Source organism: Podarcis bocagei (assembly GCF_964188305.1).
Source record: "Podarcis bocagei genome assembly, chromosome: 4".
NCBI lineage: Eukaryota > Metazoa > Chordata > Lepidosauria > Squamata > Lacertidae > Podarcis > Podarcis bocagei.
This window is the reverse complement of record NC_138128.1, coordinates 5,316,400-5,341,755: the sequence shown is the minus strand read 5'-3', so window position 1 is coordinate 5,341,755 and position 25,356 is coordinate 5,316,400. Positions and strand designations below refer to the sequence as shown.

General features: G+C 47.2%; 1 protein-coding gene across 1 annotated transcript; it reads right to left on the bottom strand.

Moving 5' to 3' along the window:
* Nucleotides 1-897: 897 nt before the first annotated feature.
* On the bottom strand, nt 898-22,968 carry LOC308584957 (intestinal-type alkaline phosphatase-like). Its single transcript, XM_081190362.1, has 11 exons — nt 22,482-22,968; nt 18,121-18,237; nt 14,512-14,627; nt 12,504-12,678; nt 11,187-11,359; nt 8,582-8,713; nt 6,459-6,531; nt 4,409-4,543; nt 4,055-4,246; nt 2,172-2,288; nt 898-1,302 (listed from the first exon to the last, which is right to left on the bottom strand). The coding sequence occupies exons 1-11, from the start codon at nt 22,540-22,542 to the stop codon at nt 1,040-1,042; spliced, it is 1,554 nt and encodes a 517-aa protein (XP_081046488.1). The 5' UTR covers nt 22,543-22,968; the 3' UTR covers nt 898-1,039.
* Between the last annotated feature and the right edge of the window lie 2,388 nt (nt 22,969-25,356).

The following is a 25,356-nucleotide window of genomic DNA, read 5'->3' as shown; positions in this document are numbered from 1 at the left end:
AAGCAGCTCACAATCTCCTTTCCCTTCCTCCCCCACAACAAACACTCTGTGAGGTGAGTGAGGCTGAGAGACTAGCCCAAGGTCACCCAGCAGCTGCATGTGGAGGAGCGGGGAATCGAACCCAGTTCACCAGATTACGAGTCCACCGCTCTTAACCACTACACCACACCAAGAGGGTAGCTCCCATCATTTTCCTCAGTGCAGCCCTCCTCATTATGGTCCCTGGCAGCTCCCTTGCAGTCCTGATCTGGAGCACAGGTGGTTATTTAAGAGACCATTCCCAGTCAGACAAGGCAAATCCAGGTGGAAGTGTGATGGTTGGGTTAGGAAGCATCACGTCACATCTCTATGATGACTGGCATGGAGTGAAGAATCAGCTGATGGGAAGGAGCCTGTCAGCTGCCCAAGGAACCTCTCCTTTCAAACTGCACAACACACACACACACTGCTCCAGCCTCTACCTATCAATGCTAGTAACAATGATTACGAGAAACGGAGGATTGGGGCATGCAGGGTTTGAGCATTGCTTGGCATTCTAGAAGCTGGGCATGGTCTCCCTGTGGCATTCATGGCAGCATGCTTTTGGTGCACTACCACCCACCGTTCAGGTCTAGGTAGGAGAGCAGCTCTCAGGTCTGAAGTTGAGCATGTCACCCTCTTTTGAGGCACCACAGTCTCCGCTGTTCCTCATTCCGACTCCTAAGCACCTGGAATCACTGGAATCTCACACTGCTCAGAGATTGGGGGGTAGTGTGCAACACTGGTGTCAGAAGTGGAATTCATGTTTCCTTGAAATGAGGGATACCCCTGCTTGTGCTCCTGCATGTTCACACCATGACTGGAACTGCCAACCCCACTTTTGGTGGAACAAGATGGAAGACATTCATTGATTCAGCCTTCAGCAGGTTGGAGAACTCTTGTTTAGCTTAAGAAGCAAAGCTCTTGAGGGTGCATTCTATGTGGCATCAGAGTTGGAAGCACTGTCCAGAGGAGAGAAAGAGGAGAGAGATGTATCCCCGAGTTGTTGTCCAGGGGAGGATTAACAGGCCCAAAGGAGCAAGGAGGCCAAGAGAAGAGTCGCCAAGGTGGGTTTTGTCAACCTGGCAGAGTTAAAGTCCAGGCCATTCTCCTGGTATGGTTCTATGCCAGCAGCGTATGCCATGACATGGGCAACAAACGTCTGCTCCTGCACCCCATGGAATAGGTGAGCCATGGGGCCCTTTGCCAAGATGGCCACGTCCTCGCCCCCATGGGTTTCCGAGTCAAGGGGCACCGCAGCTTGCTGGTGGTAGTCGTCACGCTCTACGGAGAGGAATGGAAGAACATAAGAAGAGGCTGCAGGATCAGGCCAGGGGCCCCTCACAGAGGCCAACCAGATGCCTGGTGGAAATGCCTGTGGCTTCCAGCAACTGGTTTTCAGAAGCATTACTGCCTAAGACTGCGAAGGATACTGGACAGGCTTAGGGTCTAGGCCACACATAATGTGGAAGATCAGTAACAGGATCTCCCTTAGTTTTGGGGGATGGGTGGGTATTACTTTAAAGCAAGTATGGAGTGGAGGGTTAAGCTTTAATGTGGATTGGTGCAACGATAAGTGGGTGGAGGCGTTTGAACCTCAGATCTGGAAAATGGCATAAAGGTAAGGGTAAAGGGACCCCTGACCATTAGGTCCAGTCGTGGCCAACTCTGGGGTTACGGAGCTCATCTCGCTTTATTGGCCAAGGGAGCCGGCATACAGCTTCCGGGTCATGTGGCCAGCATGACTCAGCCGCTTCTGGCGAACCAGAGCAGCGCACAGAAACGCCGTTTACCTTCCCGCCGGAGCGGTACCTATTTATCTACTTGCACTTTGACGTCCTTTCGAACTGCTAGGTTGGCAGGTGCAGGGACCGAGCAACGGGAGCTCACCCCGTTGCGGGGATTCAAACCGCCGACCTTCTGATCGGCAAGTCCTAGGCTCTGTGGTTTAACCCATAGCGCCACCCGGAAAATGGCATAGGGAGGGTTAAACACCACAACCACCGCCGTATCAATTAACACTCTTGGGTGACGTCTGCTGTGGCCTTAGAATCCCTGCCATAGAGTCAAACTAGCCTTGAATGTTGACCACACGCCCTGTCCAGCCACCCCCTCCCCAGGCCTCCCCAATTCAGCAGCGCCATCCCTCTTACCGCTCTCTTCTTCGGTCAAATTGGGGCGGCCCTGGCCGGTGATCTGGTAGCCCGGCCCGTTCCCATACACGATGGATGTGTACGCCTTCCTGTCTTCTGCTAATTCAGGGGCCAAGCCTGTGGAGGGAGCGTAGTGGACAGTGAGGAATCTTCTTTCCAGGCCAAGGGCCGGTTTCCTTTCTGGGCAAGCTCCCAAGGGCCGAATTCCAGTGGGGCCAAGGGCCAATGGCAAAAGTGGGCGGAGCAGGGCATGCCCATTCTGCCTTTGTGTGGGAGGCTGCTTTCTACACACACTCGCACGCACCCCTCCCTAACCCCCATCCAGACAAGCAAAAGGCATGGTCTGAGTTCAAGGGCACATCCCAGCCAGGCAAAAACACCCATGGTGTGAAGCAAAGCCACTGAAAGGCATGACACAAGGAGAGGGTGGTGACGAGGGCCAGACAAAGCTTGTGGACTCTCCTTCCCTGGAGGTTTTAAAGCAGAGGTTGGGTGGCTGTCTGTCATGGATGCTTTAGCTAAGATTCCTGCATTGCACGGGTTGGGCTAGATGACCCTCGGGGGTCCCTTCCAACTCGACGATTCTATGCTTTTATCCCTGGAGGGCCACTCAGCCTGTTAGTTCATCTAGTTCAATACTCTGAGCAGCAAAGGCTCTCCAAGATCTACAGCAGAAGTATTTCTCAACTCTACTAGAAAACATCTTTTTTTTTTCTAACTGGGGATGCCAGGTATTGAACCTGGGACCTTTGGCAGGCGAAACACAGGCTTTGCTCTCTAAGCCATGGCCTTTCTGGACGCAGCCCAAGAGGCTGTGCATCTTCACTGCATTGTTACCACCACATTCTTCCAGCGGCTGTGGTTTGGACCACAGTTCTGAAGACCTTTGGAAAATAGACAGCTGCCTTATGTTTAGCCTGGAAGAGAGGAGACTGAGAGGAGATCTGAGAGCCATCTTCAAATATCTCAAGGGCTGTCGCATGGAAGATGGAGCAAGCTTATTTTCTCCTGCTCTGGAGGGTAGGACTTGAACCAAGGGCCTTCAAGTTACAAGAAAGGAGATTCCGACTAAACATCAGGAAGACATGAGGAGCGGACCAATGGTGGAACAGACTCATAGAATCATAGAATCATAGAGTTGGAAGAGACCACAAGGGCCATCGAGTCCAACCCCCTGCCAAGCAGGAAACACCATCAGAGCACTCCTGACATATGGTTGTCAAGCCTCTGCTTAAAGACCTCCAAAGTAGGAGACTCCACCACACTCCTGGGCAGCAAATTCCACTGTCGAACAGCTCTTACTGTCAGGAAGTTCTTCCTAATGTTTAGGTGGAATCTTCTTTCTTGTAGTTTGGATCCATTGCTCCGTGTCCGCTTCTCTGGAGCAGCAGAAAACAACCTTTCTCCCTCCTCTGTGTGACATCCTTTTATATATTTGAACATGGCTATCATATCACCCCTTAACCTCCTCTTCTCCAGGCTAAACATGCCCAGCTCCCTTAGCCGTTCCTTAGCCGACTCCCTTGGGAGGTTGTGGGCTCTGTTTCCTTTGAGGTTTTAAAGCAGAGATTAGATGATCATCTGTTGTGGATGCTTTAGCTGAGATATCCCCACTGCAGAGGACTGGACCAGATGACTCTCAGGGTCCCTTCCAATTCTACAATCCTAAGTCAGGCCAACGGTCCATGTAGCTCTGCATTGTCTGCACTGGCAGGCAGTGGCTCTCCAGGGCTTCAGAATGGGCTTCCTCAGTCCTATGTGAAGATCCTACAGGACCTTCTACATTCAAGGCAGGTGTTCTAACCCTGATCTAGGGCCCTTCCCCCCCCCCACACTTCCAGCTTAGCCCACCAGAACTGACGGGTTCATCACCAGCCCCATACCGAAGATGGAGGAGCCTCTCAGCGTGTAGCCGCCAAAGCCAAAGACGTGGGAATGGTCAGCGGTCACCACGGTCAAGGTGTCGGCTTCTTGCGTCAGCTCCCCTGCCCGCTGGACAGCTTTGTCGAACTCCACTGCCTCAGTGAGAGCCTGCTTGGCAATGCCGTTGTGGTGTCCCAGGTCAATCTTGCCTCGTGCGGAGAAAAGGGCAACTTAGAAGGAGAGAGATCAGGGGAAACACCTGCAATCGCCCCAGTTAATGGATCCCCCTTTCACTGAGCTTTTTAACTACAAGATCCCAGTCTGCTTTCTACCCAAACCCTGGTCAACGCAGCCCAGAAGATGCCCCAACTTATCTTCAACAAAGAGGTAGAATCCCTCGGGGTTGCGGCTGAGGATCTTTAAGGCGACCTCAGTCATCTCCGCCAGAGATGGGTCAGTCTGATTGTTGCGGACCAGCTCGTATTTCATGTCGCCAGGTTCAAAGAGGCCTGGGGATGACAGAGAGAACAACAGCCTGTTCTAAGTGCATCATGAGGCGTGAAGCGTGAGAGGAAGTCCAAGAGTCAGCTGGCAGTAAATCACACCATTCAAAGTTGGAGTTATGTCTTTATTAGCAGTAACATGATCTCTGCAGACTTGGCTGAGTGTCAGGCCTAATGAGCACAGCAGCTCATCCCCGTGGGTCTGGTCCCCATGAAGCAGTTGCCAAGACTGAAGGCTCCTGTCTTCCTATAGTTGTCTAAGTCCTCTCCAGGGTTTCCCCCAAGCAATCTGAGACTTCACCTGTGTGACGCTATTTTTTCCTCCGCCCTTTTCATGCCTCTCCTAGTTCTGGGAGACCAGGCAAGAGGGGAGCTTGTCACAGGACGAGTAGGAGACACCTGGGACTCTTCAGCAGCCTGACTCATCTCTGCCTCTTGGCCTCTTCTGCTTCAGCCTCTGCCTCTGATTCTGGACTGCTCTCTGCCACAGACTCTCCCAGATCACTGAGCCCTGTTACCTCTTCAGCTTCCGACACCTCCTCTTCCCACTCCTCTCCCTCTTCTCCGTCTGTCCACTCAGTGTCATCCCACCACCACTCCCCGGGTTCTGAGTCTTCTTCCCCTGGGGATTCCCTAGATGGTTCCTCCCACCATTCCTCTGCATCCAACCAGCCCAAGACAGAGGATTTGCCAGAAGAAAGAATGCGTTCCTAGCCCGCTCCAAGCCACAGTTCACACAATCTGGCAGAACCAAGTGCTACAGCAGAGGTGAGCAACCTCTGGCCTCTTGGCTTAAATAAGAACTATCCAGGGTCCTGTTTTGACCTGTGAGGCTGCTTTTGTGAGGATACCCAGAGCTTACAGGATTAACAGCTCAAGGGAAATGACGTCCTGTCACTGGGGTGTGTTCGCATCTTTATTATGTGAACGTTTTTACTTTCTGTTTCGGTGCGACAGGAGAAGCATCGTGTCTTCGCTTTCCCCTGGCTGTTGTCATTTTGCTGCTGTACAATGAACGCTTCATAGAATAGAGGAAGCCATTGTACGAGAGTTTTACTGCATGGCTGAGATTCCTTCCACACAGGCACAGCACTGCGCAAGATTCTCTGCTGTAGCCGGGAGAAGCAGGTTGGCGCAGTGGAAGCGGACTGGACGCCACAGCAGTCCCGCTGTTCGCAGCCTTGAGGGACTCTGAACGGAACAGTTTTCTCCAAGCCACATCCACCTGGGCATCATATGTGAAGCCATGTGTGGGGCAGGAAAAGAGATGGCTGCAAAGGACCCCTCAGGAGCTCTGAAGTTGTCGTGCTGTCAGGTGATTGACAGGTCCCAGCAGCTTGTCTCTGGGGCTGAAAATGGCTCCCCACCCCAGGGTTACAGCTTTTCCCAGAAGGCACCATTTTGTGTGCAGTGGGACTGGTGAGAGGAGAGAAGAGCTGGTCTGAAGGCTGTGCCACAAAACCCTCACTCCTGGAATTTTACACATGTCATGGGGCTTCCCTCACTCCCCACATGAGGAAACATTCACACATGAAGAGAGACACAGGAAAATCTGCAGCCCGAAGCGGTTCGGTCCAGGATTTCTGCTTGATTCTCCTGTGTGTATAAACCGGTCTTAAACGCATTCTGAGAAAAACGCTTCTAATCGCTGCAACAGGGAAGAGCAGTGAGTGATATGCATTTCAACACAGGGCTGAATAAGGCTGTGTGTGCCTTTGAAGCACATTCAAAGCATATTCTTTTTCTCAAAGAATTCTGGGCACTGTAGTTTGTTAAGGGTTGCTGTGAATTGTCACTCTGCGAGGGGTGAACAACATTGCCCATAACCCTTTGAGGGAAATAATGTGCTTTAAAGCTGTAAGCTGCCTAAGACACCATGGATGAAGAAACTGGGAGGCAAATGGGGATTTGAACCCGTTACCCATGAGGCGGCTCACAGCTGGGTCGTCTGCAGCACTCAGGAGCTGTGTTCGGTTCCAGACGTACTTGGTGCCCTAGGAAGAAACACAAAGAATTGAGGGGATATTTTCTACGCCTCTCAGGCCCAACATAGCTTGCCATATCCACCACAGATTAAAATGTGTTTCCTTTTGGAGAATATTTGCCTGTCTACACCAATACTGTCCCCTCTATGAGGTGGGGTTTTTGTTAAACCCATTATCAGTTAGGCCAGCATCACTTATGCAGAAACATGACCTGACCAGAAGACTGGTAAGAGACACTTTTGGAGTTCCATAACGGCTGGCTGTTGAAGTGAAAAACAGCTCCAGAGAAGGCACAAGAAAGGCTCTGCGCATACAGTAAAAAAGATTGAGCTGAGTAAGTGTTTCTAAGGATTGTGGTTGGATAAGAGATAGTGGGGTGACAGGGTGGCAGAAGGTGGATGGGGAGAGAATGAAATAGCAAAGATTGCATATTTGGATTTGATATCCCACTTTATCACTACCCGAAGGAGTCTCAAAGTGGCTAACATTCTCCTTTCCCTTCCTCCCCCACAACAAACACTCTGTGAGGTGAGTGGGGCTGAGAGACTTCAAAGAAGTGTGACTGGCCCAAGGTCACCCAGCAGCTGCATGTGGAGGAGCGGAGACGCGAACCCGGTTCCCCAGATTACGAGACTACCGCTCTTAACCACTACACCACACTGACTCTTTCCTACACAGATATTTTTCCTATATTTTTCCTACACAGAGAGCATTCTAAGCTCTCGCAGAGTGTTATAACTCCGTCCAGAAATGCATTGCTGAATAAAGCCTGACTAGTTGGGAATTGGGTGTGAGCTTCCATACTTGAACCCACAAGGGGAAATTCTCCCCACATGACTGGCAGCCGCTCTCCAAACGCTGAAGCAGAAAGAGCTCTCTGTCATGTGCTCCTTTTAACTGGAGGTGCCAAGATTTGAACCCGGCATCTTTTGAATTTAAGCATGAGCACAAATCTTCTGCTGAGCTGCAGTCCCTCCCCTGATGGCTGGCTGTGTGGCCCAATGAGACCCACAGACTAAATAACAAGACCCCCTTTGGACACACCCAGCATTGACCTCTTATCTCATAGAATCATAGTTGGAAGGGACCTCGAGGGTCATCTAGTCCCACCCCCTGCAATGCAGGAATCTCAGCTAAAACATCAGAGACATTTTATCCTTCAAAGAATTGCATGAGCTGCAATTTCATAAGGGCTGCTGAGAATTGTAACCCTATGGTGCCCGAAAATCTTTGCGAGGGGAAACGTGCTCCAGAGGTGTACAATGTGTGCACAGCCAAAGTACATTGCAAATGATGTTGCACAACACGTACACACCTGCTTCCCATTGAAATAAATAAATTAAGGTCTTATGTATATAATAAACGTTCATAAATGTACCAAGCAAACATGTACATAAATATGTCTGAAGCAGCGCAGGAGGCCAGTCCTGGAGCCATTTTGGCTCCCAATCTGACCAAATGTTTTCTCTGCAAGGTCAAAGGAAAATTGTCTTTTCCTTCACAAATCCTGTCTTAAGGGTATATCTGTGTATGAATGGGGTGAACCTGTGGCCTGGCTCAGGAACTGGGTATTTGTTACTACAAAGGACTGGTCAGGCTCCCCAGGGTATCCAATCAAGTAAGCATTAACAGGTAACCTGCCAGACAGGAGATAAACAATGACAGGAGATAAACAACTCAGATTTCTGCTGTAGACCGCCCTTTCTGTGATGTAGGTATGATGTTTCTGGGGGTGGTCTTGGACTCCAAGGCAGGCAATTTAAAATGTCTATATAAGGGCGGGCACACCTTTGTTTGAGGTCCTCCTCCTTTCCTATGTGTGACGGGAGCACCCTGTTGCAACAGTTCAATAAAGATCAGGCTTACGAGCTGCTTTGCTTCTCAATATTCTCTGGTTGGCCTCTGTTCTTTTCTCCGACTGATGGAGAACCTACGAAGGACTCTATAAGGGCTCTTGTGTCCCCCATAAGGGAATAAGGGCAGATTTCTGTTTATTACACCATCCTAGTGTCAAGTCCACAATTCTGAAAGCAAAAGCATTTTGGTGCAATAAACTTACCGGCGAGGAGTTAAGCCACTCTGTGATGAGGTTCTTGCCATCCTGGCGAATGCCCTTGCTGGAGTTGGTGTTGTACTCGGGGTCCTGAGTGCCCGCTGGAGTCATGTACTTCCGACCGCCGCCCAGGATCACCTGTCAAGAAAGTCACATGTCGTATGAAGGGTTGTGTGAATGTGCACACAAGCGAAAGCAAGCACTCAGGGGAGCCATCTTGGCTGGAGATTTCCCAGGTTTGAAGGGACCCAGGGCAAGGACACCTCAAGAGGTGCACTGTAGGAATGGATTTATACAGGCACGGGGAGAGGATATATGATATAGTTATTATCCTTCCTTGCTCAAGTGGGTGAGATCAACAGAATACCATGTTTTGCAGCTTAAACTTGGAAGCTAAAACAAGGTTGATTTAACCTTCTGGAAGCAATAATCCAGGGTGCTTTTTTAAGACAGGGTGGGTTTCCCTGGTATCTCACATTTAAAACAACATTGTTTTGGAAGGTGAAATACTTGGGGATTAACATGACAGCTAAGAATGTGAATTTATTTAAAGATAATTATGAGAAATGCTGGACAGAAGTAAAAAAAGGATGTAGAAATATGGTCAAATTTGAAGCTTTCCTTGTTAGGCCGAATTGCTGTTATCAAGATGAATGTATTGCCTAGAATGTTATTTTTATTTCAAGCATTACAAATTGTGGACAAGATGGACTGTTTCAAGAGGTGGCAGAAAGACATTTCGAAGTTTGTCTGGCAGGGCAAAAAACCCAGAATAAAATTTAAGATTTTAACTGATGCAAAGGAAAGAGGGGGATTTGCCCTGCCGGACTTTATTATGAATCAGCAGCTTTTTGCTGGATGAAAGAATGGCTGCTTCTTGAGAACACAGACATTTTGGATTTGGAAGGGTTTAACAATGTATTTGGATGGCATGCATATTTATGGTATGACAAGGTTAAAGCGCATAAAGCCTTTAAAAACCATATTGTTAGGAAAGCAATATATGATGTTTGGATTAGATATAAAGACTTGTTGGAAAACAAAACCCCAAGGTGGTTGTCGCCAATGGAAGCAAAAGCTGTGAAAAAGCTCAATATGGAGGTCAAATGGCCGAAATATTGGGAAATTTTGGAACAGGAGGGAGATAAACTGAAATTACAGAGTTTTGAGAAATTGAAGGTTAAAGTACGAGACTGGCTCCATTATTAGCAATTAATGGAGGTTTACAAACAGGACATGAAAATTGGCTTCCAGGTGGAGAAATCAAAATTAGAAACAGAACTGTTAGAACCCAATTCTAAGAATTTGTCAAGAATGTACAACTTGCTGCTGAAATGGAATACACAAGATGAGACAGTGAAATCGGCTATGATAAAGTGGGCACAAGACATTGGTCATAACATTATGTTTGCTGACTGGGAACAGTTGTGGACCACCGGCATAAAATTTACGGCATGTAATGCCTTAAGAGAGAATATTATGAAAATGATTTACAGGTGGTACATGACCCCAGTCAAGCTTGCAAAAATTTATCATTTGCCCGATAATAAATGTTGGAAATGTAAAGAAACTGAAGGTACTTTTTTTTCACCTTTGGTGGATGTGCCCGAAGATTAAGGCTTTCTGGGAAATGATATATAACGAATTGAAAAAGGTACTTAAATGTACTTTCCCTAAGAAACCAGAAGCCTTTCTCTTGGGCATTGTCGGCCAATTGGTGCCAAAGAAAGATAGAACATTTTTTATGTATGCTACAACAGCAGCAAGAATACTCATCGCAAAGTATTGGAAGACACAAGATTTACCCACTCTGGAAGAATGGCAGATGAAGGTGATAGACTACATGGGACTGGCTGAAATGACTGGCAGAATCCGAGACCAGGGGAAAGAGACGGCGGAAGAAGATTGGAAGAAATTTAAAATTTATCTTAAGAAATATTGTAAAATTAACGAGTGTTAAAATGTTGTTGTTATAGAAAGAAAGGGATTATAGCTGTAAAGATTAAGTAAAAGAAAAGAAAATGAAATGAAATAATTAGGTAAAATTAAGAGGGAGGATTTGCTGAAATAAATTTTGAAATTGGAATGCAGAAAGGGGAGGTATGAGGAGGTCGGTGAAATAAGTTTTAAGAAAAAAAGGATTGGAAATTATATGTGTTATGTTTTGTGTGTGTGTGTTTGTATTGTGTATTGTGTATTGTGTGTGTTTTTATAATTTGTGAAAACCCAATAAATATTTAATAAAAATAAAACAACATTGTTTTGTGAAGAAGTAAAAGTAGTATTTACTTACATAATCTAGGTCTTGAAGCAGCAGTTATGGCAGAACAATGGAAGGGCAGGTTTATAACTACTATCTAAGTTACAAAAGTACAAAATGTAAGTTCAGAATGTGTGGTCAGCTTGGAAGCGTGATGGGGAAGAGGGAGACGCCCAGGCAGGAAGGAAGAATGCAGTGTTACAGCTGCAGGGAGTCGCAAGTGGGGAGAGGGCACCAGGTTGGCAAAAGCTGCCCCACAGCTTACCCTAAGCAGGATAACAGAGCAGAGAGGGCAGGAGTGGATTGCAGGCCCAGAAAGGTGGAGGTTTGCTGCCCCTCTCCACAACCCACCGTCAGGTTGACGTTTTTAACAAGTTGTTGAGCGATGTCCTTGCAGCCTTCTGAAATTGCTGAGGCGGGCATGTCGGCATCCGAGTACCAGTTCCGGTTCACCACGTGGGCATAATTCCCGGAGGGCGATGCATGCTGGACTCGTGTGGTGGTCACAATCCCCACAGACTTTCCTGAAATTGGGCAGAGAGAGAGAGAGATTGTCTGCAAGATGGACTGTCTGGGCCAGGCAAGAGATTGAACTGGGGTTTCATCTTTGATCAGAAACTTGGAGGAAGGAGAAGACAATGCTTCTGGGCATGTACTGAGTGCCTCCCCTAAGTATGAAAGGACCATGCTTACCATCTACATCTCTGGGATTAAGGGTTTGCAAGTGTGAGGGCAAGCCCTGAGCCCAATAAGACGTAACTAAGTTGGGGGGGAGGGACGCGGGTGGCGTTGTGGGTTAAACCACAGAGCCTAGGGCTTGCCGATCAGAAGGTTGGTGGTTCGAATCCCTGCAACAGGGTGAGCTCCCGTTCACAGTCCCTGTTCCTGCCCACCTAGCAGTTCAAAAGGACGTCAAAGTGCAAGTAGATAAATAGGTACCACTCCGGCGGGAAGGTAAACGGCGTTTCCGTGCGCTGCTCTGGTTTGCCAGAAGCAGCTTAGTCATGCTGGCCACATGACCCGGAAGCTGTACGCCGGCTCCCTTGGACAACAAAGCGAGATGAGCGCCGCAACCCCAGAGTTGGTCACAACTGGACCTAATGGTCAGGGGTCCCTTTACCCTTTACCTTAAGTTTGGGGGGGGGGCACACACAAAAAAACATTTCTGTAACCAAGTGTTGGGGTGCTGCCCCCTGGTGGCCTGGAGGTGTTGTGACTCCTTACAAGCATCGGAGAGCTTTCGTCAGACAAACCACCCAGATGGCTACAAAAATGGTTACCAACCACCATGGACTGGCAAATTGATTCCATCAACCCCTGAACCCCACTTCCTCTGATGTTCATTTTAGCTGTATGTCTTGGGCAAATGGGTCTGCCACAAACTGCTCTGCTCCACCTCCAGACCCAAGAAGGCTCCGACCCAGGGGCCCTATCCTGACTCAAAACATTTCTCTTAAAGCATCAAGAAGACCTAGCAGGCCGGGTGTTGGACACAACATACATTGAAGGTACATGGCTTCCCCCAAAGAATCCTGGGAACTGTAGTTTACTCCCAGCGCCCACTAGTAACTACAGTTCCCGGAGTTCTTTGTGAGGAAATAAAAGTGCTTTAATCCCACCCCTCGTGCGAATGAGACTATGTTTCTCCATCTGTGCCCTCCATCTTACCAGCTGCATGGGCTCTCTGCATCACAGACACGACTTCGTTGCCAGCTGTCGTATTACACTGGCTAACCCGGGCAGCGGCGTTCAGCCCAATAGTTTTGTAGTTGCCCTTCACCCCACAGAGGTAGGCGGTGGCGGTGCCAGCACTGTCGGGCACTTGCCGGTCCACGTTGTACGTCTGCCAAAACCAAAGGAGAAGCTTAAAGGCTTCCCTCTCACACCCTCCACTGAGCTGTTGGGAGGCCGGTCCTACTGTTGGGGTAAGGGAACAATAGGCAGCCGTTTCCCGCAGCCCGTGAACAGGACGTGAGAAAATTGCTCGTGGCATTTCTGCCAGCGAGAACAGTGTCACGTACACAAGAACATGGCAAAACCACATGGCTGGAAGCTAACAGCTGACCATCAAAGTGAAAAACAACTGAGGTAAGGTGCATGGATGGTTTTGCACGTAGAGTTTGAAAAAGTGGGTTGAGTAAGTTTTTCCAAGGATGAGAAATTGTGGGGTGATGGGGTGGCCGTAAGGTGGTTGGAAGAGGATGAGACAGCCAAGGTGATATGTTTTTCCACTACCAGTGGTTCCTCGGGTTACATATGCTTCAGGTTACATACGCTTCATGTTACAGACTCCGCTAACCCAGAAATAGTGCTTCAGGTTAAGAACTTTGCTTCAGGATAAGAACAGAAATCGTGCTCTGGCAGCGCAGCAGCAGCAGGAGGCCCCATTAGCTAAAGTGGTGCTTCAGGTTAAGAACAGTTTCAGGTTAAGAATGGACCTCCGGAACGAATTAAGTACTTAACCCGAGGTACCACTGTATAGTGTGTGTGCACTGGTAAGCTCTGGCAGACTCTTAGGACTGGTAATGCATTACTGAATACAATCTAATTAGGAATTGGGTGTGAGTCTCCGCACTTGAAGGCCCAAGGGAAATGTCTCCCACACTTGCCCCACTTGCATTGATTTTGGGTTCTCTGTGGTTCCTCAACCAGACCTTGACTAAGGCTGTAGCTCAGTGACAATCTGCTTTGCAGGAGGAGGAGGAATGTCCCAGCTTCCATCCTCAGCATCTCCAGGAAAGAACCCCTCTCTCAACCCCTGGAGAGAGGTGACCAGTCATTGCAGACAACACTTGACAGCAGGTGAAAATTCAATCATGTGACGCTTTTCCATGGCCAATGAATGGGAAAATGTGATATAGCTGCCACAGGTCCTTTACTGGCTCTCTTCCAGCAATGCTCCCCAAACCAACTTGCTTAAGACTCATAGCTGTCAACCGTCTCTTATTTGGCGGGAAAGTCCCTTATCCCAGCGCTGTTTCCTGCTGCTGTCCCTTATTGATGATGTCCCTTAAATTTCCCGGGTTTCAAAGGAAGCAGCTCCTCTCCCTCCCTCCCTCCCTCCCTGCCGGCCAGGGAGGAGGGAGGCTCTAACTGTGTTGCTGGGCTGCGTTGCTCACCCAATAAGGAGTCTAAGAACGACTTGGGGGTGGAGCTTGCATGCCTTGTGCCAATCAAATAGGCCACATTGCCTGGGGACTCGCCTTTGCTCAGCGCTTCCCAGCGGAGAGGTGACGGTGGTTTTCCTTGCTGCATCCCCTTTGCTGGGTTGCTGTGCTGTGGGAACCACCGCTTGAGGCTTTGTTTGGCTGCTGGCTGGGCTTTCTGCCTTTAGCTCAGAGGGGCTCAGAAGTTGAACATACCTGTGCTGGGAAAATCCCTTATTTTGGCTCCTGATCCCTTATTTTCGAGGCTGCTGGTCCCTTATTTTCAAATCTGTAAGTTGACAGCTATGTTAAGACTGCACTTGGCAGTTGCATGCATGCAAGGTGTGAGCTTGAGCTACGAGCCTCGCCCAAAGAAGGTGCAGTCAGTACAGGCTTCACCTGCTGAATTACTGCCTGATTGGCCTCAAGTAGAGAAAAAGAACCTTCTCAGCGGAAAGGAAGGCACGATTCCCGGAAAGCCATTCCCCCCCCCCCCCGGAACTGCAGGGACAAGCACAGATGGAAGGCACCTTGGAAAGAGCCACGTAAGGGAAGGCGTCCATCGCCAGAGGCAACTGGGGGCTCAGCTGCTTCATCATCTCTCCCTTCAGGATGCGGGTGGCGGTGATGGTGGGGAGGCCCATGCCTGACAGGGAGACAGAGTGAGAAGGTTTGCAACCCACAGGATCCTGACACAAACACCTCTTATGCCTTTCAATCCACAGTGTTCCCAGAGCAGTTTCCTCCCAGAGAAACGACATCTACTGTATTTTTCGCTCCATAAGACACACTTTTTTCTTCCTAAAAGGTATGGGGAAATGTCTGTGTGTCTTATGGAGAGAATGCATGGTCCCTGGAGCCAAATTGCCCAGGGGCGAAAAGCATGAATTGGGGAGAGAGATAAGGGATGCTAGAGATAAAGGAGGCTGCCTGGGCGAGGGGAGGTAAAGACAGCAAACTTGCAAAGGAAGGAAACAGGAAGACTAAAGCAATAAGGAGAGAAATTAGAAGAAAAGGAGGAGCAAAAAACTGACACTAAGGCAAACAAGAGGGAAGGGAGTGTTGAAAGGAAACAGCTGATCGGTGGGATCGGAAGAGGGATAAGGGACCTAGAGGAGGCTGCCTGGGAGGGGGGAGGTAAAAGCCCATGGATCCTCAGGATTTTTACATTGGGTCACCCCAAATTCACCATCAGATCACATAGCATGTCCATGGCTACAGCCTGCACCAAAAAAATCACGCTTCCACTGTTTCCTGGGGCCACAATGGTGCAAAAACGTGGTTACAAAGCACAGATCCACATGGATCCTCAGGATTTTTGCATTGGGTCACCCAAATTCACCATCAGATCACATGTGTGTGGCCACAGCATGAACCACAAAAATCATACATCCACTGTTTTGTTCAGAATATATATTTTTTTCTTGTTTTCCTCCTCTAAAAACTAGGTGTGTCTTACAGTCAGGTGCGTCTTATGGAGTGAAAAGTAGGGTATTTCACACTCCCTGACTTACCAAAACAAAAAATAACCCAGTTTAAGGCAGCAGAAGGAAAGATGGTTTGAAAGAAGCACTGGTGCTTTGGATCATCTCTGAAACTAACGAAGCGTGTACCCCAGGGCCCCCAATCCCAGAGGGCCCCAGAAACGGCTTTAGTCTACATTGCTTAAAAAAGTGGGGTCTAGTAGACCCAGGGTGGATCTATACACAGGAATAAAATGCTATAAATAAGCCAGAAATTAAACCGTTATAACAAAAGGAAAAAACCACTATGGAAAATCACAAATATTTTTTTTTTTTTGCTCTTCATTGCCATCTGCTGTTGCATATTTATAACACATTCAAAATGCTGGGGGTTTTTTGTTTTTGTTTTTTTACATAGCTGAGTCCCCAATTTGAGTTGCATGACTCAAATTGATTGATTTGTTTTTGGTATATATTTCAACAATCCCAAGGTTTCAGAGTCAGAAGCACAGCTGTTGTAAAGGTGGAGTGTTGAGTTTAAGTTGGCTGTTCTGCTGCGGCTGATGCTTCCCTCCCCTTTTAAACAGAGGTCATAACAAAGAGGAATAACGATGAGTTCACACAAGTCCCCAGGTGGAGCCCAAAAAACGCAAACTCGTGGGAAATTTGTGGAGATCTGTCATGGAACAACCCAATTGAAGAAGATGACAGAGGTTACCCAGAGCTCATTGCTGGCTGTGAAGGGGCCCCTGTGACAGTTCAGGAGGCCCCAAATGTAGGTCCACCACTGCTTGCACCCCAGTTTTTGACCAGAGGCAAAGAGATTGCACTCAGGTTGTGACTGCAGGCTCCCCATTGGAGTGTGTGGCTGACCATAGTGAGAACAAGATACTGTACTAGATGGGACTTTTTTCTTGACCCTGCAGGCTCTCCTTAGCAAATTCACAGGAAACAAAGCTGGGGAACATGAGTGACACAGGCTATTTATTGGGACAGAGTGATTTTTGCAGCTGTTGTTAAAGTTGCAAAACAACAAAGCACGGGACAGAGCAATGGAGAAATTTCTGAAACGATAATGGGATATCAGCTTCGCCCAAGGCATGACAGATAACAGCAACAAACAGGAAAAGATAGACATAACATTTTACAAGGACAGGAAGAAACACCACGGACAGAATAATTGCCACACACAGGAAGAACAAGGTTATAGTTAGAGTGCCTCACTGGTAGTTCTATAAATCACTTAATGTGTCAATACGAATAGAAGATATTAATATTGCAGTTGTTGTATAAGAGATTATTACTTTGACTGATATGAAACTGAAATTAATAAGATTTTGGAACGCAGAAATAAAGAAAATAATCAAACCATCAATTCTGGGGGTGGTGGCACCTAAAGTATAAATTCAGTATTTGAACGATTGGTATTAGTAATTGTATTATACTTTGGTATTGTTATAATGAGGATATAATTGGATTGTAATTGAAAATTAATAAAAATTATTATTATATATATAAAAAGAGTGACACATTGACGTTGCACTCCTGGCCTGCTTGCCATAGGTTGGCCAGTGTGAGAAATGATTGCTGAAATAGGTGGGACTTTGGCCTGATCTTCTTAAGTTCTTAATTATCTCACTTAATTTGCATAACCACCAGTTCCCATAATCTTCGCAGCCTCCGGAATTGTTTCCTTCCTGACTTTGGAACCAGAGTTTCCTTGAATTGTGCACGTCAAGCACGTCAAGAGTCCAAAGAAGACTATTGACAACACGACCAGCAAATCATTATGGCACACACCTTCTGAACATTTAATGCCAGTTAATGAGAGCCATTAATGCACCAATAGCGTTTCCCTTGATATAGGACTCCTGTCCAAATCAGTTTATCAGCATCAAACACAACGTGGAGAGGAAAGCAAGCTTCCGCATCCTTGGGGCTGGTTCTTGGAAATGCAAGGCTCAGGGAAAGGAGCTTGTTTGACTATGCAGCCTTCCCAACCAGTGGCGTAACATGTGGGGGGAGGCCACGGGGCAGTTGCCCTGGGCACAAAATTGTTAGGGGCGCAAAATCCCAACACCTGGTGCGGCCTCAATACAGCTGTGTGTTTCTGTCACTGGGTTCCGTTGAAAACAGCTTCTCCTTGAACCAGGAAGTGACCTCTCCAGACAACGGAATGATTTTTCTTTTCTTATCTCTGTGGCTATGATCTCCTGGGTGACACAGAAGCCATTAGGCCAGTGATAGCCAAACTTGGCCCTCCAGCTGTTTTGGGACTACACTTCCCATCATCCCTAGCTAACAGGACCAGTGGTCAGGGATGATGGGAAATGTAGTCCCAAAACAGCTGGAGGGCCAAGTTTGACAATCACTGCATTAGGCAGTTGAATGCGCAAGCGTGCTCTGTCTGTTTCTTTCCTTCCGTGCTGCCCCGGGATCTGGCAACCCATGCTACACCACTGTTCCCAACCTGGTGCCCTCCAGGCATTTTGGAGCCCAACAACATCAGCAAAGCATCGGGTTGGGGAAGCCTCGTCTTGGGAGTGCTGACTTGGTTCTACACTGGGGCTGACATTGTTCTGTGTGCGCTTAGTTCTGCATGCACAGAGAGAAGAATTTATTCTTGCTCATGCTACACAGACAGGGGAGCGCAACCCAAGCTTTTTGCCCACTTACCATCTCCCAGGAAGAGGATGAGGTTCTTAGCTTTGTAGTGCCGGGGACGGAGGTTCAGGGCTTGCTCAATGGCCTTGAGAGCCTGCTCGTTCCAGAAGGAGGGCTTCTCCTCTTGAGCTTGAGGAACAGAAAACAACAACCAGGAATTAGGGTTGGCAAACAGGAAGTGCAAACCTTCCTTATGGCTCCTCCAGATGACTGGTTTATTGAACTTCATCCTGATCTGCTTCCACAAAGCCTACATGAAGGATAGATTGGTTAGTATTGATTTGTCTGCAGGGAGGATATACACCTTCCCATTCATAGAAGCATAGAATCATAGAATTGGAGGGGATTCCTGAGGGTCATCTAGTCCAACCCCCTGCAATGCAGTAATCTCAGCTAGATCATCCAACATCTGCTTAAAAAGGAGAGTCCACCACCTTCCAAGGGGGTCTGTTCCACTGTCAAGCAGCTCTTACTGTCAGAAAATTCTTCCTGATGTTTAGTCGGAATCTCCTCTTCACAATTTAAATCCATTGGTTGGGGTCCTACCCTCTGGAGCCGCAGAAACAAGCTTGCTCCCTCTTCCATGTGACAGTCCTTTAGATATTTGAAGATGGCTGTCATATCTCCTCTCAGACTCCTCATATCCGGACAGAACATACCCAGTTCCCTCAACTGCTCCTCATATGGCTTGATTTCCAGATCCTTGATCATCTTGGTTGCTCTCCTCTGCACACATTCCAGATTGTCAATATCATTCTTAAACTGGGGTGCCCAGAAGTGGATCAACGTTTGTTGACCACACACTTTTCAGCACACCTGCTTGCTTGTCGGTTTCCAAAGTTTGCTGTTGTTTAAAAAGTGGATTTGTTGCCCCAGGAAAGCAGAGCCACTTTAACTGCACAGACCTTAATGTCTAGTATGTGCTCGTATTCCTCCTGCAAAATACTGGCAGCCTGGAAGCAATCTTAGTAAGCAAATGCAACCTGCAAATAACTGGTGAGGGAGAGATTGCATATCAAATCCCCAGAAAACGAGGAGTGTTGAGGCCTGGAGAACCAGGGATGAACAGTGTGTGGGATAAATCAGCCTCATATAACCAACATGCTCAAGTCTCATTATTGCATGAAGGGGTTAAGACCATAAAGTAAGCTGTCCTGCCAGGCTTAGCTTGATCGCTTCCCCTCACCTTGGTTTACCAAACTCTGTTCTACCACTTCCTACTCTTCCACCATACAAACCCTACCAGTAAAGAGGTCTAAGCTGGATGCTCCAAGCTTCGTCTGTGTGGCTTCAGCAAGCCATCTTTGTGTTTCTGTACAAATAATTGAGAAACATTTACCATTTTGGAACCAAAGCTATACCGCCTGTCTTTTCTTGCTGCTGTATGGAAAAGCACATGAATCTGACCTTTGAAGAGTTTGTAAGTAAACCATTTTTAACTTACCAAATTTGTGGTCTCTTTCTATGCTAAGGGAAGAGGAACTTTGGAAGCAACTTTAGAAGGGGATATTTTAAAGGTTGAGCAGCCTATATTTCCATGTTTTACTTTGCTGCCTGTTTTGTGATTTTAAATTTCTGCTGGGGCTCTCTCACCAAAGGTACTTGCCCCGAGCCTTGATCTAGGCAACCAGGGAATTCTCCTTTTTATTTTACCATACCTACATTTTTCTTTCAACCAAATACTAAAAACAAACACAGTGAATGGAGAACTTGCTCCAGGTATAGAACTTGCTTATTTCAACTTCAAACACCTGCTCCAAATGGAGCCGTAGACTTTGGACCGATTCATCCAGGCAATCACGATTGAACCTTGATAAATTTTATTACACTCAAGATGTTTTGCCTGGCAGCCAAAACAAGTGTCTATTTTAGGATGATTATAGAGAGTGAAATTTAATTGGCTTTCTTTATCACTTATCCAGTGCAATCAGTGCACATGACACTTACAAGGTGCAAAGTACAAGAGGCCCCTGCCCCAAGGAGCTTACAATTCAAAATTCAATACACCTGAGGGGATGGGAGGCAGGAGAAACCAAGGAAGGAATGTGCAATTGTCTCAGTTATTTCTGTGGCTGGGAGCATAACTGCAAAGTAAGAACTCTTAGACAGAAAGGTAGACACATAAGCTGATTTAGCTGTGCGTAATAATTAGAGAGACATATTTTTAAACATAGGAAGCTGCCTTGTTCTGAGTCAGAACCATTGGTGCAAGCATGTCCCCTCCCCCAATTTTAATAGGTACTTCCACAGTTTTATTTTGCAGTGTTAATATCTTCACTATTATTATTATTTTGGCACACCGCCCTGAGACTTTCTCAGCTGGAGGGCAGTATGGAAATGTTTAAAATAAAATATGTTCCCCCCCCCATGCTCCCATAGATATGCTCAGTAACACAGACATATTAGTTTGAAGTTGAAAATGCAAGTTACAATAGATAAACACCTTGTTGCTTCAATTTTACAACCCATCCTCTTTTTCAACAGACATTCAGCAGAATATCCCAGTATCTGATAAGGAAATTATTTATCTGTAAACCCTCGACAAGTGGAACTTGATATGCAACATATTGGAGAGAAGCCAAGTGTATCACTACTATTAATGAACGACCAGATAAACGACATGATAAACGACATTGCACATACTGATTGGGAAAAAGGAAGCGATGGAAGAATACTTTAAGAAAACGGAGAACTCTTTGTTTTATCGGAAGGGGTGAAATATGCTGATCTGTATACAGTGATTACGTAAGTTCATTGAATCAGGATTGTAGACCTGGGACCCAGAGGGTTATCTAATGATTGTTTATTATTATTATTATTATTATTATTATTATTATTATTATTATTATTGGTGGTGGTGGTACCCCGCCCATCTGACTGGGTTTCCCCAGCTATTCTAGGTGGCTCCCAACAGAATTTTAAAAACACAATAAAACATCAAACATTAAAAACTTCCCTAAACAGGACTGCCTTCAGATTTCTTCTAAAATTCAGATAGTTGTTTATTTCCTTGACATCTGATGGGAGGGCGTTCCACAGGGCGGGCGCCACCACCGAGAAGGCCCTCTGCCCGGTTCCCTGTAACCTCACTTCTTGCAGGGAGGGAACCGCCACTAGGCCCTCGGAGCTGGACTTCAGTGTCCAATCCCCTGCAATGCAGGAATCACAGCTAAAGCATCCGTGACAGATGGACATCCAACCTCTGCTTAAAAACCTACAAGGAAGGTGAGTCCACTCTGATGTACCGTATTTCAATGACTTTGGGTCATGTTTCAGGGGTTTCCATAGCAGATGGGAACTGCAACAAAACAGACCCACTGGTGGGAAGAGAAATTAAAATAAAAGACCAGAATTTGTTCATGTACGCCACAGTCGCCGCAAGAACTTTACTGGCCCAAAGATGGAAAACACAAGATTTACCAACCATCCAGGAGTGGCAGGTGAAGATGACAGAGTTTGCAGAACTTGCCAAATTGACAGGAAGGATCCGGGACCAAGAGGACCAGAGATACAATGACAATTGGAACAAATTTATTGAATATATAAAGGAGAACAACAAAAATATTAAGACACTAGCAGGAGTGGAATAACACCTTCAATGTAAAACAGTAGAGTTATGATAATAATATACAGAAAAAGGATGTGATGTATATACCAGTGGTTGGGAGGAAGTCAGGACTCGGCAGAGTCAAAGGGATTATAATGTGATAATAAGGATTGTTGGGAAAAGAACTATAGTCGTGCCTCACAAGACGAAAAGAATCCCTTCCATGATTCTCTTCGTCTAGTGGTTTTTTCGTCTTGCGAAGCAAGCCCATTGACGGATTAGAGGATTAGCGCTATTAGCGGCTTTTAGCGGCTTATCAACTTATAGGATCAGCTGATAGGCGGCTTAGCGGCTTAGAAAAAGGGGGGGGGAGGAAAAAACCCCGCAGGAACTCGCAAGACATTTTCGTCTTGCGAAGCAAGCCCATAGGAGATTCATTTTGCGAAGCACCTCCAAAACGGAAAACTCTTTCGTCTAGAGAGTTTTCCGTCTTGCGAGGCATTCGTCTTGCGGGGCACCACTGTACATGATGAGAACATTAAAAATTTATCTACAAAAGAGACCCACTCCAAAGTCGCTCAGCGCCCCTGAACTTCACAGTAGACCCCAGGCAATTATTCAGCTGGGGCAACTTTCCTCACAAATCCCAGGTGGAGAGATTTCTCTTGATACATCCAACCTTCCCATTCTGAGGACACTCCAGGAGACCCTGGGCACGACCCGAGCACCCTAATCTTTCTTCACCCTAGCCATGTCCATCTCCCTGGTACCAACCCAGTAGAGTGGATGAGGGGCAGACGCAAGCCTCTCAACCCTGCCACATTACCTGGGATGATGGCGCCGGCGAATGCCAGCCCCAGGCAGAGAGCCAGTCCGGAGAGCCACATTGCTGCAAATGGAGCGGAGCTGTTTCAGGGCAAGCGGGAGAGATTTCAGGAAGCTCTGTGACTTATAAGACTAAACCCAGGGAGACCTTTGGACACTTGGACAGCTGCAAACCATCATTAGTGGCACCAGGATTCCTCCCTTCACCAGACCCCACCCTGGGGAGTTTCACAACTGCTGCTGGCAACAGGAAATGTGCAATGGTGCGGTCATCAAGCCAGTTCCAAGGCTTATGGCAGAAGATCAACCTCCACACCGGTTTCAAGTCTCCAGTCCTCACTTTTTAAGAGTGCTTTCTCTCTGCCCCCAACGGTTTCTCCTCTTCCATTGTTTCTTTCCATTGTCTTGTTCTCACTCTTTTGGGGCTCTGCCTAAACTTTCCTGCTTTCACCCAGGCCGGTTCCTTCCTGTGCCTTCTGTTATAGATGCTCCTAATATCTTGAACCTAGCAGTTTGAAAGCACGTCAAAGTACAAGTAGATAAATAGGTACCGCTCCAGCAGGAAGGTAAACGGCGTTTCCGTGCGCTGCTCTGGTTTGCCAGAAGCGGCTTAGTCACGCTGGCCACATGACCCGGAAGCTGTACGCTGGCTCCCTCGGCCAGTAAAGCGAGATGAGCGCCGCAACCCTAGAGTCGGCCACAACTGGACCTAATGGTCAGGGGTCCCTTTACCTTTAATATCTCCTATTAGCTCCTGTTGGCCAAGGTAACTTGTCTTTCCTCCTTCCAAACTTTTAAGATTCTCCCCCATCTTGTCTTGCCAGTACTGGTGGGCCAGCCCATTTCAAGCCTCTCCCTTGCCCCATCCCCACTTTCCCTTCTTAAGGTTCTTTAATCTTTGAAATTGACTTTGACACCCCCTCCAACAGAAAAGTTTGTTTACTGAGCAGGTTGAGTCACCGAGTGTGTGTCCCCCCCCCCCGCCGCCAGCAAACAGTTAACTAGCAAGAGCTCCTGATTGGCCAGAGTTCCAAGGGAGGCAGTTGGAGAGGTGAAATATACTCAAGAGTGGATTTCATGCTCTTTATTCAGCTCATAGTGGTGAGGAGGAATAGAAGTTCCCCCAGAATGTCTGCTTTATATACATTATTTACACAATGGGCCCCATGTGATTGGCTATTTCCGGGATTCTCCTGTAGGCCAATCAGGTTGTGGATTCACTTCTACCTGGAGCTGGATTGGGTGGCTTCTGTGGACCAATCAGACTGTTGCATTCTGAATCCTATTGTTCTAGGACCAATCAGACTGCTGCATTTTGGATCCTATTCAACTCAGTGCATAACAAGGGAAGTGAGTGACTGTATGAGAGCGATTCATGGGGTCTCTGAGGGGGATTTCTGTCAGGAGAGTTTGTTTTGACAGTTGGTAGAGCTGAGGAGAACCGAGAGTATATGCTCTCCGGTTCTGAATTGCAGAACGCCTTTAAAAAATAGTCAAGACACAGTCCCACACGGTGTTCACAGGAAAAAGGATCCTCAGAGGGAATACAGTCATACCTCATGTTACGTTTGCTTCAGGTTGCGTCCCACGGTGACCCAGAAGTAACGGAACAGGTTACTTCCAGGTTTCACCTCTTGTGCATGCGCAGACACGCAAAATGACGTCACACGCATGCGCAGAAGCAGCAAATTGCGACCCGCACAAATGCAGACACATGTTACGTTCTTTTCAGGTTGCAAACGGGTCTCCGGAATGGATCCCGTTCGCAACCAGAGGTACCACTGTACTCTGACAGGAAAGGGCAGTAGTGATTGTTATGTATTCAGTGGTCAGTGTTTGTCTGAGCTTGAGTCTGGACTAAGGATTCTGAGTGTCTGCGTTCTGATTCGATAAATGATGTCCAATCACAGAACATTTCAGGATTTGGGCCTCTGCCATTGGCCCTTGAACTTGGAGTCATGATTCGCAGCTCGAAAGTTTAGACAGCCAATCATGTTGGGAGTGGGAGTGGCCCAGGCTTCCAGGAATGTATATAAGCAGTTGCTTTGCCCCTGTTTCCCAGTTATGTAGTTCAATGAACGTTCTTGCTGTTGCCTTGTGGGGACCCACCTACACTTCAGTGATTCCGAGGCCAAGGAGGATTTGGGGGAGTCTGTAAGGAAACAGTCCAGTTAAAATCCTACGTTCCTGACGTGTGTGTGAAGAAGTCTGATCTATGGAAAATGTGTAAAAGAAATTGACCTTAAGCCTGAACAGCATGCAGCCTATAACTTGAGGCAGTATACGTTTTAATAAAAAACAACAGCACTGCGCCGTGAATAACCTCAGTTTGTTACATTTCTGTGGAAGTAGAACCAAAACTCCTTGTTTACCTCTATTATAATAAAGATTGTTTGCAACCTGTTTTCCCATAAGAAAGACCCACTGTCGCTCGTGATTCATTCTCCATTAGGGATTTTACCTGAGGGAAAGGGAACCAGAGGGCTGGCGCAGCAATGCCAGCGAGAGAGAGGGCCGTTGCGCCCCCTCCAGTAGAGGATGTCTTCCAACAGAGGACTGTCCTCTGGCCGAAGAAGGACCCATGGACACCCTTGCTATGCCCAGCAAAAGGACCGGCCCTTTCGGAGGGATGCTTGAATCTGTCCGTTTCTCTTTCCAATCCTAACTTCCCTTCAGGTTTTGTCTTTTAATAGGCCTCAAAAATTCATCAGCATTTTAGAACAAATCTCTCCTAATTGCACATTTTTGCAAAGCCATTTCCCCAGATATAAAGTGTTTCTGTTTGTTGTCTTCACTGATATATGCATTTGTATGCACACTTTGTGCTAAACATCCTATGCATTCTTGTATCCATCACTCAAATATGGAACTGCACT